Genomic DNA, 12,910 nt, shown 5'->3' with positions numbered 1-12,910 from the left:
TCAGCAGAGTATGAGACTGAAGCCATCTAGATATTTAACTCTAGTTATCTACTTGGAAAAATATATCTATCTATCACCCTATATATTAGGAGACAGTAATTACCCTGTTTACTGAATTCAGTAACTTTCTTCAAGAAACAAGAATATGCCAGGTGGTTGTGGTACATGCCTTTAAATCCCAGCACTGAGAAGCCAGAGGCAGGCAGATCTCTGAATTTGAAGCCATCATGGTCTATAAAGTGAGTTCTAGGATAGCTGGGGCTACACAGAGTAACACTGTCTTGAAAAAAAAAATATATATATATATATATGTATATATATATATATATATATATATATATATCAAAAACAAAAACAAAACGAACAAACAAAAAACTCAAACAAAAACAAAACAAAAACCCAAAAAAAAAAAAAAAAAAAAAAAAAAAGGTCCCCATAACCTTGGTATTAACTTGGTGATATGAGTAATGAAAGGGAAATAAAGTTAAAATGTATTGGGGGGCTTGTAACTATTTATTGATTAAATTTGCATTTGTGCTCACTTGCTGGAAACTACTTCAAATTTAAGCACTCAAACACTGTTCTTTTTATATACACATAATAGTTTCATTGAAAAATTTATTGCTGCATTTTACTTTACATTCCATTTTAGATGCAGATAGTTGGACTGAATAAATTTAAAGTGTAATTGAATGACCAAAGGATAAAAACACCCTTTTCTGATTCCAAATAGTTCAATCTATCATTACAGAAAGAAAAAAAAAGTGAATTTACACACACACAGGAAAAAAACAAAACAAAACAGGTTAATGGAATAGAGATTTTTCTTCCTGCTTTATGTTGCCCTCTCTCTTCTAGACTACTTGCCAGAAGACATTCCCAGTGTAATTCCCCAGAAGTGGCACATTTAATAGGCTAATGGGTGGTACCATTCTTGTGACCCAACTGATTCTATTCAATCTGTGCCTAGAGAAATTGTGTTGTTGTTAATACACAATTTCCTGCCACTAAAGGGAAAAGGTCAGGCAACTCACTAAATGGGGGGTGGAGGGCAAGCTAGGTTAGTTTCTGAGAGTATTCCCAAGATTGTTTCTTGCCTTCGAGATTCACGAGACAAAAGTGCTCTTCTGTAATTTTAATAATAAACTGACCATACATTCTGAAATTGTGCCAAAGGAACTCATTACTACGTCATCAATCAGATCAACACATTTTGGCCAATATATTAGTTGTGCATACAAAAGTATGTTATCATAACATCCCAATGTTTGTAAATCTAGCTGGCCTATGCTAATAACTAGTAATAAAACAGAAAAAAAAAGATGGCAAAACATTGGGGTACTTGAAGAAAAGCCAAAAACGTTTAGATTGCCCACAATAACATTCTCTCGGCTCTCCCACACATACACATAAACCTCTAAACACAGAGGGATCTGGACACTTGTTCTTGTTCTTTTATGAAGTTGGTTAAAAATAAATGAACAAAACCTTAAAGAGAAAACACTGCAGTAAAGTTGAAATATTCTAGCTGGAGAAATTCCTGCAAAACTATTTACAGTCCCACAGAATCATAAACATTTTTCAAAAATACTTCATAACGTGATTTTTAAGCAATGTTTTCTTCTTGCTGTTGAGACTTAAACATTGAGTGTTTATTTCACATTAAAAATACACTTACTAGAGCTGGCCTTGCCTTTTTCATAAGAGAGCTTTCAGTTTAAAGTAGCATGTCAAGGTTTAGATGTTTCTCAGACAAATCTTTGTGCTTCACCTTTCAACTAAGAGGGTTAGTTTTCAACAATATGTAATTGATAGAAAACGGTGTGGAAATAATATTATTTAATCCTGGGAGCTTAACCAATTGGACTTCAGAAACAAACATTGCCTGTACAGAATTGGACACAGACCCACAGTCTGAAGCTCTGATCCATGCTCTTCATCACACAAACCTCAAAAGACATTCAAATTTCACAGAAACAGTGAGAACAAGCTTGAGTTTTAACCGGGAGAGATGAGACACCTTTTTAAAATTAAAGGAATCTTCCCAGTTTCAAATATTTAAATGAACAAAACGTCTAACTCTGAGATAACTTTGAAAACCCTCCCCTCTGTAGCTGCCGACTTGGGCTTGACAAACCTGCTGAACTATGCAGATGTCAGAACAGCTCTTGGTTTCACAAGGGAAGAAGGAAGCAGGAGACATTCCACAGCTGCTTGCAGCAGCTCCTTTCCCAGGGGCAGAGCTGCGGGCTCTATCAAGCTCAATCACTTTGTACAGCAACTGGGGAATCCCAGGCAGAGGCAAAGAAACCCCAGAGCCCAACACTACAGCAACAAGTAACACTACTTAAAGAATAACCAGTTATTTCCAACATTACTTGGCCCTGGGACAAAAAAAAAAAAAATGTATGTATGTATGTGGGGGAGGAGAGACAACACCTGTAGTTAGAGAAAACATAAGATGTTCCATATTCCTAAAGTTTCAAGCTACTTAACAGGAGACCTCCCTCAAACCTTTACTAGAAACAACTGAGTGTTTGATTTTTGTTCTCAGTCAAGTTTTTTCTTTGGATGGTGGGGAGAGAATAGCGCAGTTGAAGAAACACAGAACCTGACAGTTAACTCAGCAACTGTAATGCAGTACCTTGACTGTGAAGTCTTAAAGGTCTGAGTGTGTATGACAGTAAAACCATGTTTAAAGGCTCCACACTCCGCTTTTACAACTCCTTTACAAAGCCTAAAGTACCTGTATTAACAATACAGGGACTAAAACCAAGCAACCAAAGATGTTGTCTACCTGACGGTAAGAGATGATGCAGCCACTACTTCCTTAGGATAAACCAGGAAGTAAGGCTATAAATACACAACTCTACTAATAACAGAAACTCCCGGTCACTGTTCCCAGCAAACACATTTTTGTGCTCAGCATCCTCCTGCAGGGTGGTATGATATAATTCATAGATGCATGTAGCTATGATTATTACTATTACTTGGTAAGAATATCACAAAAGCATTTACAAGACTTCACCAGGAATAACAATGAAAAAATAATGATGTTATATTTATTGTGGACTTGGATGAGGAAAGCATTATACTGAATGATAATTTGTTATAATATCATATGTAATACCATTATATTATCATTGAACTAATAAATAATACAGTCAGAATTTAATTTTTTTTTACTCTTAGTCTATGCTCTGGTTCTTATGTTTTACTAACTACGATGAAAATGACATCTGAAAATAATTTGGAATAACGTTAAGTATTTTAAAAATTAATTTTAGGGATTTATGTTATGGTACTACATTGCCCTAGTCAGAGAAAAATAGCCCCTGCATCTACACTGTTTATAATCTCCTTTTCAATTCTCGGTGTTGTTACAGTCCAAGAATTCTAAATTTCAGATTACTATTTTCCTGTTTTAGAGACCACACAGTCAAGGATCTAACAGGTAATTAATTCTACTATATAACAACTACTGACATGTATCAACACGCCACCAGGCCTAAACTTTTAAAGTAAGAAAACTTTTGATTTCCTGTTTGATAAAAATACCGATTAGAAAAAACATTCCTCAAGCCTCAAAGACCTCTGTTTACAGTTCAACAGCATACCTCCAAGACAGCACAATGTCCTCAAGCAGGGAGGACTAGTGAGCAGAAGCTAGTGACATATGGGGTGTGCTCGGAAGTTGCAAGATGTTAAAAAAAAAAAAAAAAAAAAAAAAAAAAAAAAAAGACGTGTGAGTGAGTTGGGTAGAAAAAACTGTAAAGGCAAGTCAATTTTTTAATTAAAAAATTATGTAGCATAAACAATGCTAATGATCCAAAAGTCCCAAGAGATGAGGATTGTATCTGCTTCATTTTAAGGTCCCTTTCACTTTCTGTAAGTGTACACTCTGCACTTGAAATGCAGGAAGCAGAAACTTTTCATAAGAATTTTGGAGGTTTTCTTTGTCTTTGTTCTCAAGTTGTCAATTTGATGACAAATTACATGCACGCATGCACGCATACGCCACACACACACACACACACACAAAGGCATGAACATAAATATGGATAAGAAGAGCCACGATCACTTTTAGTGCATCACCACAATATAGGTACCTGGAAGCTCCTCATAAATTTCATCATCGATTGGCTGGTTCCTTGATGGGCTGCTGACGGGAAGAGGATGATCGACGTCATCATATAATTCTCCTCTTTCATCATCATCCTCTGGAATCACATCAGATCCCATGTCTTCAAAGCACCATTTGTGAAGCAAAATTTAAAAGAGTGCAAAAGACTTATGACTGTGTTTCTTAAGTGAACACAACTCTACAAACTAATACCCTCATGCTATGCTTTTAAATTAAAACATGTTTAAATGGTGTGAGTCTTAAAGTTACCAACAGTATCCAAAGGAAGCTGCTTTCATAAACCCAAGGGAATGGACAATATTATACCAAGAGAGCATGTCAGTACTCTCTTGATCATTCTCAGAAGTCAGTAAGGCTTTTTATGTGAAAACCCAATCCAACCCAGTCCTAAATTAATATTTAAGGACCATGAAATCATGTCCAACTGGTTCTCTTACCTTGTAATATAAATTTCAGCTGCTGCACCCATTCCTCAGCATCTTTGGGAGAAGCTGCTGTAAACTAATGAAAAAATTCAAACAATAAGAACCGAAATTGTAACAGAAATGTAAAAGGTATGCTGCATTCTTATAATTCTTAAGAACATTAGTGATTCCTTTCATGTCTAGGGTACTGTTCTTGCAAGGATGCTTCTTATAATGTACAGTTAATTTTGACAAATTTGTGTAATTGATGCAGAGGATGATGGATTTGAAACTCTGATCAGCAGCTGGCAGCTGCACAGGGAAAAACACTGCTTCTCTTCATCAATGTCAAAGGCTGAACTGATGAACAGAATTTGCCCTTGACAATTAGAAGACATCCATGAATTTCTTTAGACTGCTGGGTACAGTTTTCTTAAAAATGTTCTTGTCAGATTCCAACACACTAACTGACAACTTAATTAACTGGCTTTCAACTGCAATCTCAGATATTTAAAACTTATTAAACATACATTCCATATTGATGCCTAGCTGATGGCTCTTGAATTGCAGAGCTGATAATGCGTCTTTATCTTCATTTTCTCCCACACCCCTAAGCAATACAATATGCATTAATACTCTTAATATTTTTCCTTTGATGATTTTATTCTTTCTGCTATGTAATTCATTTAGGAAATCACACAGTTCTATTAAAGTAGATGTAAAATGTTACATGTGATATAATTGATAAATTTCAGATTCAATTGGTCTTTTGGAAGGACACATCACCTGAACTAACCAGAAAATTTTAAGTGTATTTCCTCTATGTGAATGTTCAATGTACAAAACAGTATTTTTATTGTTGATATATCAGGGAAAGCTGTTTTAATAAAATGTTAATGTCTCTATAAATGAAATCAGAACATCTTATCAAGTTAATCTTAAGACAACATAAAAATTCCAACCTGATAGATACGTTTATCAGGAGCACAGATTTCAAAACAGCAATCTTTCTTTCCATCCTTTCTGAGGGTGTTATTCATTCTGACATCATAGCCCTCTATTGCAAATTCGCCTTTCTGTTGTTTGTCTACAGGAGATAAAAGCCAAGTTAGAGTTTCCTTCACTACAGTGAATACAAATGCCCAACTATCTCCAATGGAGGTTTTCTTCTTTAAGTCTCTGGGAGAAATTTTGGTCAGCTACTTTAGCAATTCTAAACTGTGAAAGTGAGGTGAACCAGAGGAAGAGGTCTGGAGATGCTGGTGGTGTTCACAAGGAGGTGAGGAAATGCATAGGGGAAAATCTAAGCACTGGAACTTAAAATTTGCTACAAATTTTCGTTTCAGGGTTAGGCTGTAGAAGTGCCTCCTTGAAGCTTGCTGGACCCTTTTGTTTACTGTCTTACCCTTCCCTTAGCACCACCACCAAGTTGGAGTGGTCCTTTATAGAAAAGTTTTCTAATCTTACAAAAAAAAAAAAAAAAAGGAAACCAAGCATGAAACAAGAGCCAAGTACATGGCTGGAGCAGAGAGAAAAGGCAGATAAACTGACATTAATAAAGAGCCAGTTAGTGGCCAGGCAACTGGTGAGACCTAACCTATTAGCACAGTCACAGAACAGAGGGCTTCAATTTGGTGAAGTATTATTTTAAAGACAAACAAAATAGAACAGAAACAAAAGGTTTAATACTCCAAAACTAAGAACATTGGCTTTCTTTATTAGGCTGTGCCATGTTGACAGAAAAAGCTACACAGCAATAGGTTTATTTTCTGCATTAGCACACAACCCTAAAATCAGGAGGAGGGACAAAGTTTGTTTTACTGAGCTCAGGGTGAAGTACAGAAATGCTTTCATAATACAAGGCCAACAATAAAATGCTATCTTCTTTTCTTAAATACACTAATTTAGCACCTGAAGTAGCATCACTTTTTAAAGGCCATGGAGATCATATGACAAATGAGAAAAAATATGAGTTAGATAGACATGACCTAAGCCTGAACACTCTATTTAGTCATAATTTATATATCTGGGTGACTAAAAATTTCCAGTTAAAATTTTTGAACTTCATTTGGTTGGGAAAAAATCCATACTTAACTCTAAGTTTTACAAAACTATCCTTTAAAAGTTATAGGCCAGATGTGTCCCTATAAATCAGCAAAGGACCTAAGGTAAGAAGATCCTGAGTTTGAGGCCAGCTTAAAGGACAGTGGGATATCCTGCATCAAAACAAAGAAAGGAGAGAGGGGTACCACACTGTCTAATATGCGTTCCTTTAGACACCAGGGTGATTCTCTAATCATATGTTTAAGATGCTTTTTGCTGAACTAAACGAAACTAATGGAGTTGAGGATGTAGTTCAGTGGTAAATCATCATCTACTATATACAAGATATCCTCAGTACTGACAAAAAAAAAAAAAAAAAAAAAGTTAAAGAGTGTAATCAGTCTAGATTATATAATTATGTCTTTCTTAAGGCCGTTAGCATATCTACATACCAAGTGAATTTCTAGGAGAAAAATCTATGCAGTATGTGCAAACAAGACTCATCTATGAAATTCTTTTATCCAGAGAATACTTTATATATCTGATGCTCCCCAGACATAGTCTGTGAAATACCTAACTGGGAAAATACTGAAGGAAGAGTGAAAAACAGTAAGTGGTTAAATACATTTGATTCTTCTACCATTTTCAAAGAAAAAAAAAACTAAGCCTTCATTCATTCAACAAATTTATATTAAACACTTTAAACATGCCTGGTAGTTAAGATAAAAGTTATTAATAGCACACTTTATCTGATCTTTCTCACCGAAATAAACATACATGTATTACAAATGTAGATATTTCCCAAATACCAGCCAATGATCCACTTATACTTCAAGAGGAATTTAACTCCCACTACAAAAAAATGAAAGTAATATGAGGCAAATACTTAAGTGGTCCAGTGAAATTTTGCAAGATTTTCCTTCAACTCTGCCAGAGAAATAAGACTTCAAAGGCCAGATCCGGATGAAACCTGGTCCCCACGCCAAAGCATTCCATCTCCACTCACCGCCTGATCAGAAGCACGGGCTTTCTCCAGCTAACCTAACTCAGAACTCTCATCACTGTAACTCAGTGATGCTGAAATGCATAAGGAGCGGGAGATGTAAAGTCAGCAGCACAGGGAAGGGCTGGAGATACCCAAGGCTAAAATAACCGATGCCAACACCATGTGACCCCAACCAACACCAGCAAAGCCACTTTACACAATCCTTCCCCAAACTCGTTGGGGCACATTCATATCTTCTATTTACAGTCTAGGAGGAGAGCCAGAGAAGCCATGAATGCAATTTCCAGTAAACATTTCAGATAATATAGACACATTACTGTAGACAAATCAGAGAGGAAAAACAAAGAAGCAACAAGATTATGGAGCCTGTGGAGATAGCTCAGTCTGTAAAGAACCCATCTGGCACGCATAAGGGCCTCAGCTGATCTCAGCAACCTAAAACAAAGCCAGGCAGGGTTGTACATGCTGGTAATCCCAGCTCTGTGGGGTGGAAGTAGGCAGATACTTGCTCTCAATGGCCAACTAAGTTATCCTAACCAATGAGATGCAGGCCAGTGAGAGACTACCTCACAAGCAAGGTGGGGGAGGGAACTAAGGAATGGACTTAGTGACATCCCTACTTGCTTTGTAAACATGAGGACCTGTTCTTGAATTTCCAACACCAACAACCAATACTATATGTTCTGAGCTATACTACAAAGACACTTAGAGTACTATTTTATGTGGAAAATATTATCAGCTACATATATTTATTAAATAAAGGGCTCTAGGTAGCTGTGAGTATCCACGGGCTTTCACGGTGCTGAATTTCTGCTTTTCCCTCCCCTGAGATGTCCACTTTGTCCTCTCTTAGTCCATCTGCACTGTTGGCACAGCCATTACCGCGTAATTTATGAACAATAGAAATTTACTTCCCAAAGTTTAGCAGATTAGAAATCCAAGACCGAGGTGCCAGCAGGTTAAACATCTGGCAGGGTCTTCCATGGTTGCAAGTGACCATTGTGCTTCAGTATCCTCCAGAGGGTATGGCCTTGTAAGGCAGAAGTACAAGAGAGGGCTTCAGAGCTCACTTGAACATTGTCATTGTGTCATTCAAGAGGGGAAAGCCCTCAAGGTCCAATCACGTCTAAATGCCCTACAACCTTCAAATTACAAATTTTGGATAGACACACAATTAAAATTATGGCTTTTCTCCAGTAAACTTCTATTCATTCTTTATGGCCAGTAAAATGTCCTTGTTACAAGGATGTTTTCCCAAAGGCCCCTAGCAGTTAGTTTCACTTCTTTGTGATCCAAAGGTATTTAGTTTAAATTACTTAATATACCTCATTGAATTTATGTCTGTCTGCCTTGCCCCTGCCTCTGATTTCACAGCTTCTTATCTTCTCACTGATACTCACGTAGCTCAAACAGTAAGCACCTCCAAGGATCTTTGGATTCTCACAGTTCATTATGCCGAGTATCTAGCAAATGTTTACCAAATAAAATGTGAATAAGCAAGTAAGTGAATGAATGAATGTCTTGATGGGAACATGAATATCTAGGATGTAGGACGGCTGATGAATGAGGCTCATGACAATCACAGAAAAAGGAAGGAGATGGGAGGGTGGATGGTATTTCACAAAGTGATAAAACTTGCACTATATCTATTTGTTACTTAAGGACCTCAATGGCTATGAATAATAAATACAGATATATTTATGGGTATAGAGGCAAGTGCATTACATACCCTGGAGGATGGCCATACTCCTTCTAAGCTATTACTACTTTGATAGGTCAATACGGTTTTTGGCACACACAATAAGGTAGAAAATGTGAGCTATGTATGTGTCAAACAGTAATGAAGTATGGCTTAACCTAGTGAGTGGTATCAACCCCGCCTCATGCCTCTATAAACCATTTATCTCAATCCTACTCGCTTAGAGGCTTACAGTTTTCATATATCTAAATAGCTCTTTCCAAAGTTTAGGTAATGGTTCGCATGCACAATAAAGCCATACAACTCAGCTACTTGATTACACAAAAGAAAATTAAAATGTTATTTGATAATGTTTTCCTGGACAAAAGATAAAGTGGCAGGAAATCGGGATCATGCCAAACAAGCAATTATGAAATGTCTAAAGGCAGAATTTTTAGAGTTCTTACAGGGGAGGGACAGGGATTCTGGAAGAAGAGAACTACTGCAAACAGACCCTGGACACTGGGAAGACACAGCACCCAGGGTGCACTACACAGGCCTGGCCTTTAAGTACCAAGGAAAATCAAGTGGTCAAGGGAACTAAATGGATCACAAAGCACTTAAAATGCAAAATGCTAATAATGATGGCCCCAAAGGTCTAGCAACAAGAATAAGAATGGAAATTAACTCTCTCTCGGATTCTAGCCAGAATTTCTTTATGTAACAGTGGCCTTTGGAGGAAAATATAAATACAAACACTCCTTTGGATTTTAGGAAGATTTGCTGGCTTTGAATTAACACTGACAATAGTTCACTTAATCATTAATTACAGACCCACGGATCATAGAAATGAGAAGCCTAACTGAACCAGAGTTACAAGTACCTGAATCTTCTTTCTCTGAGTCTGATGGAAGATGACTGATTTTTGAGTAGTGGTAAGATTTTTATCTAAATTCATAATGGTGTAGAAAACTACATTTCTATAGTGGCGATTCACGTTACGATCTGTGATGATCATAACTGAACTGGACTCGAGTTTTATGACTCCACCAGCTGCCTGCTCACAGGAGGAGGAAAGGCAAGTGCTGTGAACGGTGACTTCACAGGTGCCAGTGCGACACGGCACATGCTAATGACAGAATCCAAACCCGCCACCAAATTCCAGAGTCAGTAATCCAACCAGCCAAATACAACAATGCCATCTGCATGTTGTTCTAATAAATATTACCTGTCTTCTTATTTTCTCTAAGGACAGAGTACTTATTTTAGAAATTTTTCACTGTTTTTTGTTTGTGTAAAATACATACAAACTTGTGTGTGTGTACATATATACACATATACATATATACATATATGTGTGTATACTACTCATAAAAATTATTAGTGTATATTCATAAAATAATGGTTTCATAGTACATTTTAATCAAATCTACTATCTAAGTTATTGCTTATTTCTATAAGCAATAGCTTCTACTTTAGAATATCCACCTTCTGATCTGCTTTCCCTTGGAAAAAAGCAAAACTAGGAATATATATAGATGTATGTATGTATGTATGTATATATTTTTTAAGCACATTGGATGTGAAATTTATTACTGAACATGATTTGTTAGGGTATAGGAGAGCACTGTCGAAACTCTCAACGAAGCTCTCAGGAGTGCAGGGCTCGCCACTTGTCCAGGGGACCACGATTAGGGATATATTTAACCCCACAGCCATCAGGAATGAGCCGTTTCTCAGCAACCATGTCTTCAAATTCATCTGCATTAAACTTGGTGAAGCCCCACTTCTTTGAGATGTGGATCTTCTGGCGGCCAGGGAACTTGAACTTAGCTCTATGAAGAGCCTCAATCACATAGTGCAGATGGACATGATGACCTGGCCAATGTGAACCCTGGCTACTGTGCCCTGGGGCTTCCCAAAGGCACCACGCATACCCATCTGGAGCCTGTCAGCTCCAGCACAGGACAACATCTTGTTGATTCGGATGACATGGAAAGGGTGGAGCCTCACTCGAATATGAAAGCCATCCTTGCCACAACTCTTTACCATGTATTTGTTGGCACAAATACGGGCAGCCTCTAGAGCTTCAGAAGAAAGCTGCTCATATTCATCTGACACCATGTGGCCACAAAGTGGGAATTCATCTACTTTTGCCTTCTTCCATCCCAAATCGAAGATTCGAATTTTAGCATCAGGGACACCTCGGCAGAAGCGAGACTTTGGGTACGGCTTGTTCTTACAATATCGGTAACACCGGGCAGGGCGGCGACCCATGATGACAATTTGATTGTCGGTAATGGATCGGCGCGCCAGAGGAAAAGAGACTGTATGTATATTTTTAAATTTCATTATTTTGCAGCTTCACTTACTCAAATAAGAAAGGTTAAATTATGTGAACTATTACTAAAATTGTGCATTAATAAAGTTTATCAATGAGTAAGTTTATTAATAAATGAAGTTTATTAACTAATACTAATGAATTATGAAGTTATAGAGTATTAAAGTTAACACAGGGTTTATAGTGGCTATAAGCCTGAACCACAAACAATTTCCAGGCCTGCTTACTACCACTCTGAGAACGGACGTTGTACAAACTTAGCCTCTCGGTCCTTTGTTTGCCTAACATTAAAATAAGTGGGATAACTGTGTAAGGCTGGGCCCATGGATATGTCCACAGCAGATGGAGGGGCCCATCGGGCCCTGTTTCCTGAGGATTCATAAGCAGTTCACAGTTGAAGGGAGAGGGAGGGACATTTTCTGCAGTGGTGTAGCCACTGGTAAGGTGCTTTTGCTTCTTCAATCCTAATGAAACTTACTGGGAAAGAAGGGAGGGAGGAAGGGAGAGGGAGGGAGGGGGGAAGGAGTGAGGCAGGGAGGAAGGGAGGGAAGGGTGATAGTAGAAGTAGAGCAGTTAGGAAGGGAAGGGAGGAGGGAGGGGAGGGGAGGGATTAGTAGTAGAGGGTATAGGAGGTAAAGGCAAATGTGATGATCAAAACGCATCATGTACATGAATGAAAATGTCATGGTGAAATCTGTTATGTGCAAGGAATGGAGGAAGCCCTGAATAAATGTGCACTGTTGGCATGGGCACAGCCATGCCAAGGACCAAAACCTCTGACCCATGGAAAATTGGCCAAACCATTAGCCAAACCACATGGTTGTGGCAAATATATACAATTGATATATGTTAATAAAAACATTGTAAGTAAACAAGTAGGCTAATAATGGGCCTACTTCACAGAAGTGGTGTATATGGACCAAGTTACGCTAGTTGGCTTGCTTATGTAGATTGATAAAACGCTTAGTTAGGGTCTGGAATATAGCAAACTCAATATACATCTGCTTTTGTTGTTGGCATCCATAAAGTCAGGTTAGGAAGCACTGTATCCATTAAATTTTATATGAAAAAATTTACTATTTTTTCCTGTCATCAAATATTTTTATCTCCTATCATCATGGTTCCTCACTTTTTTTCAAGTTCTACAGCTGTAGCCCAGACGAAACATATTTACTAAGGTGAAAAGGCACAGGAGTGAGAATTAATTTACGTTCTTTCATAATTAGTAAAAATATAAGTGTGTTAAGTTTTAGGATAGTCTGGAATTCACATCTGTCAAATAATGAAAGATAAT

General features: G+C 37.5%; 1 protein-coding gene and 1 pseudogene across 2 annotated transcripts in view; both read right to left on the bottom strand.

The window, feature by feature from the left end:
* The window catches only part of Skap2 (src kinase associated phosphoprotein 2), a 147,519-nt gene that overhangs the window by 44,297 nt on the left and 90,312 nt on the right, over nucleotides 1–12,910 (bottom strand). Inside the window, exons 7-9 of one of the 2 annotated variants that reach the window (XM_051202830.1) lie at nucleotides 5,511–5,635; nucleotides 4,582–4,645; nucleotides 4,110–4,220 (exon numbers count right to left, since the gene is read on the bottom strand). In XM_051202830.1, coding sequence (XP_051058787.1) covers nucleotides 4,110–4,220; nucleotides 4,582–4,645; nucleotides 5,511–5,635 — 300 coding nt within the window. Of the gene's footprint in view, nucleotides 1–4,109; nucleotides 4,245–4,581; nucleotides 4,646–5,510; nucleotides 5,636–12,910 lie in introns of both variants that reach the window. The other variant, XM_051202828.1, reaches the window with a different exon arrangement.
* On the bottom strand, nucleotides 10,848–11,583 carry LOC127235516 (60S ribosomal protein L10-like; annotated as a pseudogene).

Source organism: Phodopus roborovskii, unplaced genomic scaffold (genome assembly GCF_943737965.1).
Source record: "Phodopus roborovskii unplaced genomic scaffold, PHOROB, whole genome shotgun sequence".
Lineage (NCBI taxonomy): Eukaryota > Metazoa > Chordata > Mammalia > Rodentia > Cricetidae > Phodopus > Phodopus roborovskii.
Note: the sequence above shows the minus strand (reverse complement) of the source record. Positions and strands in the feature narration are given on the sequence as shown.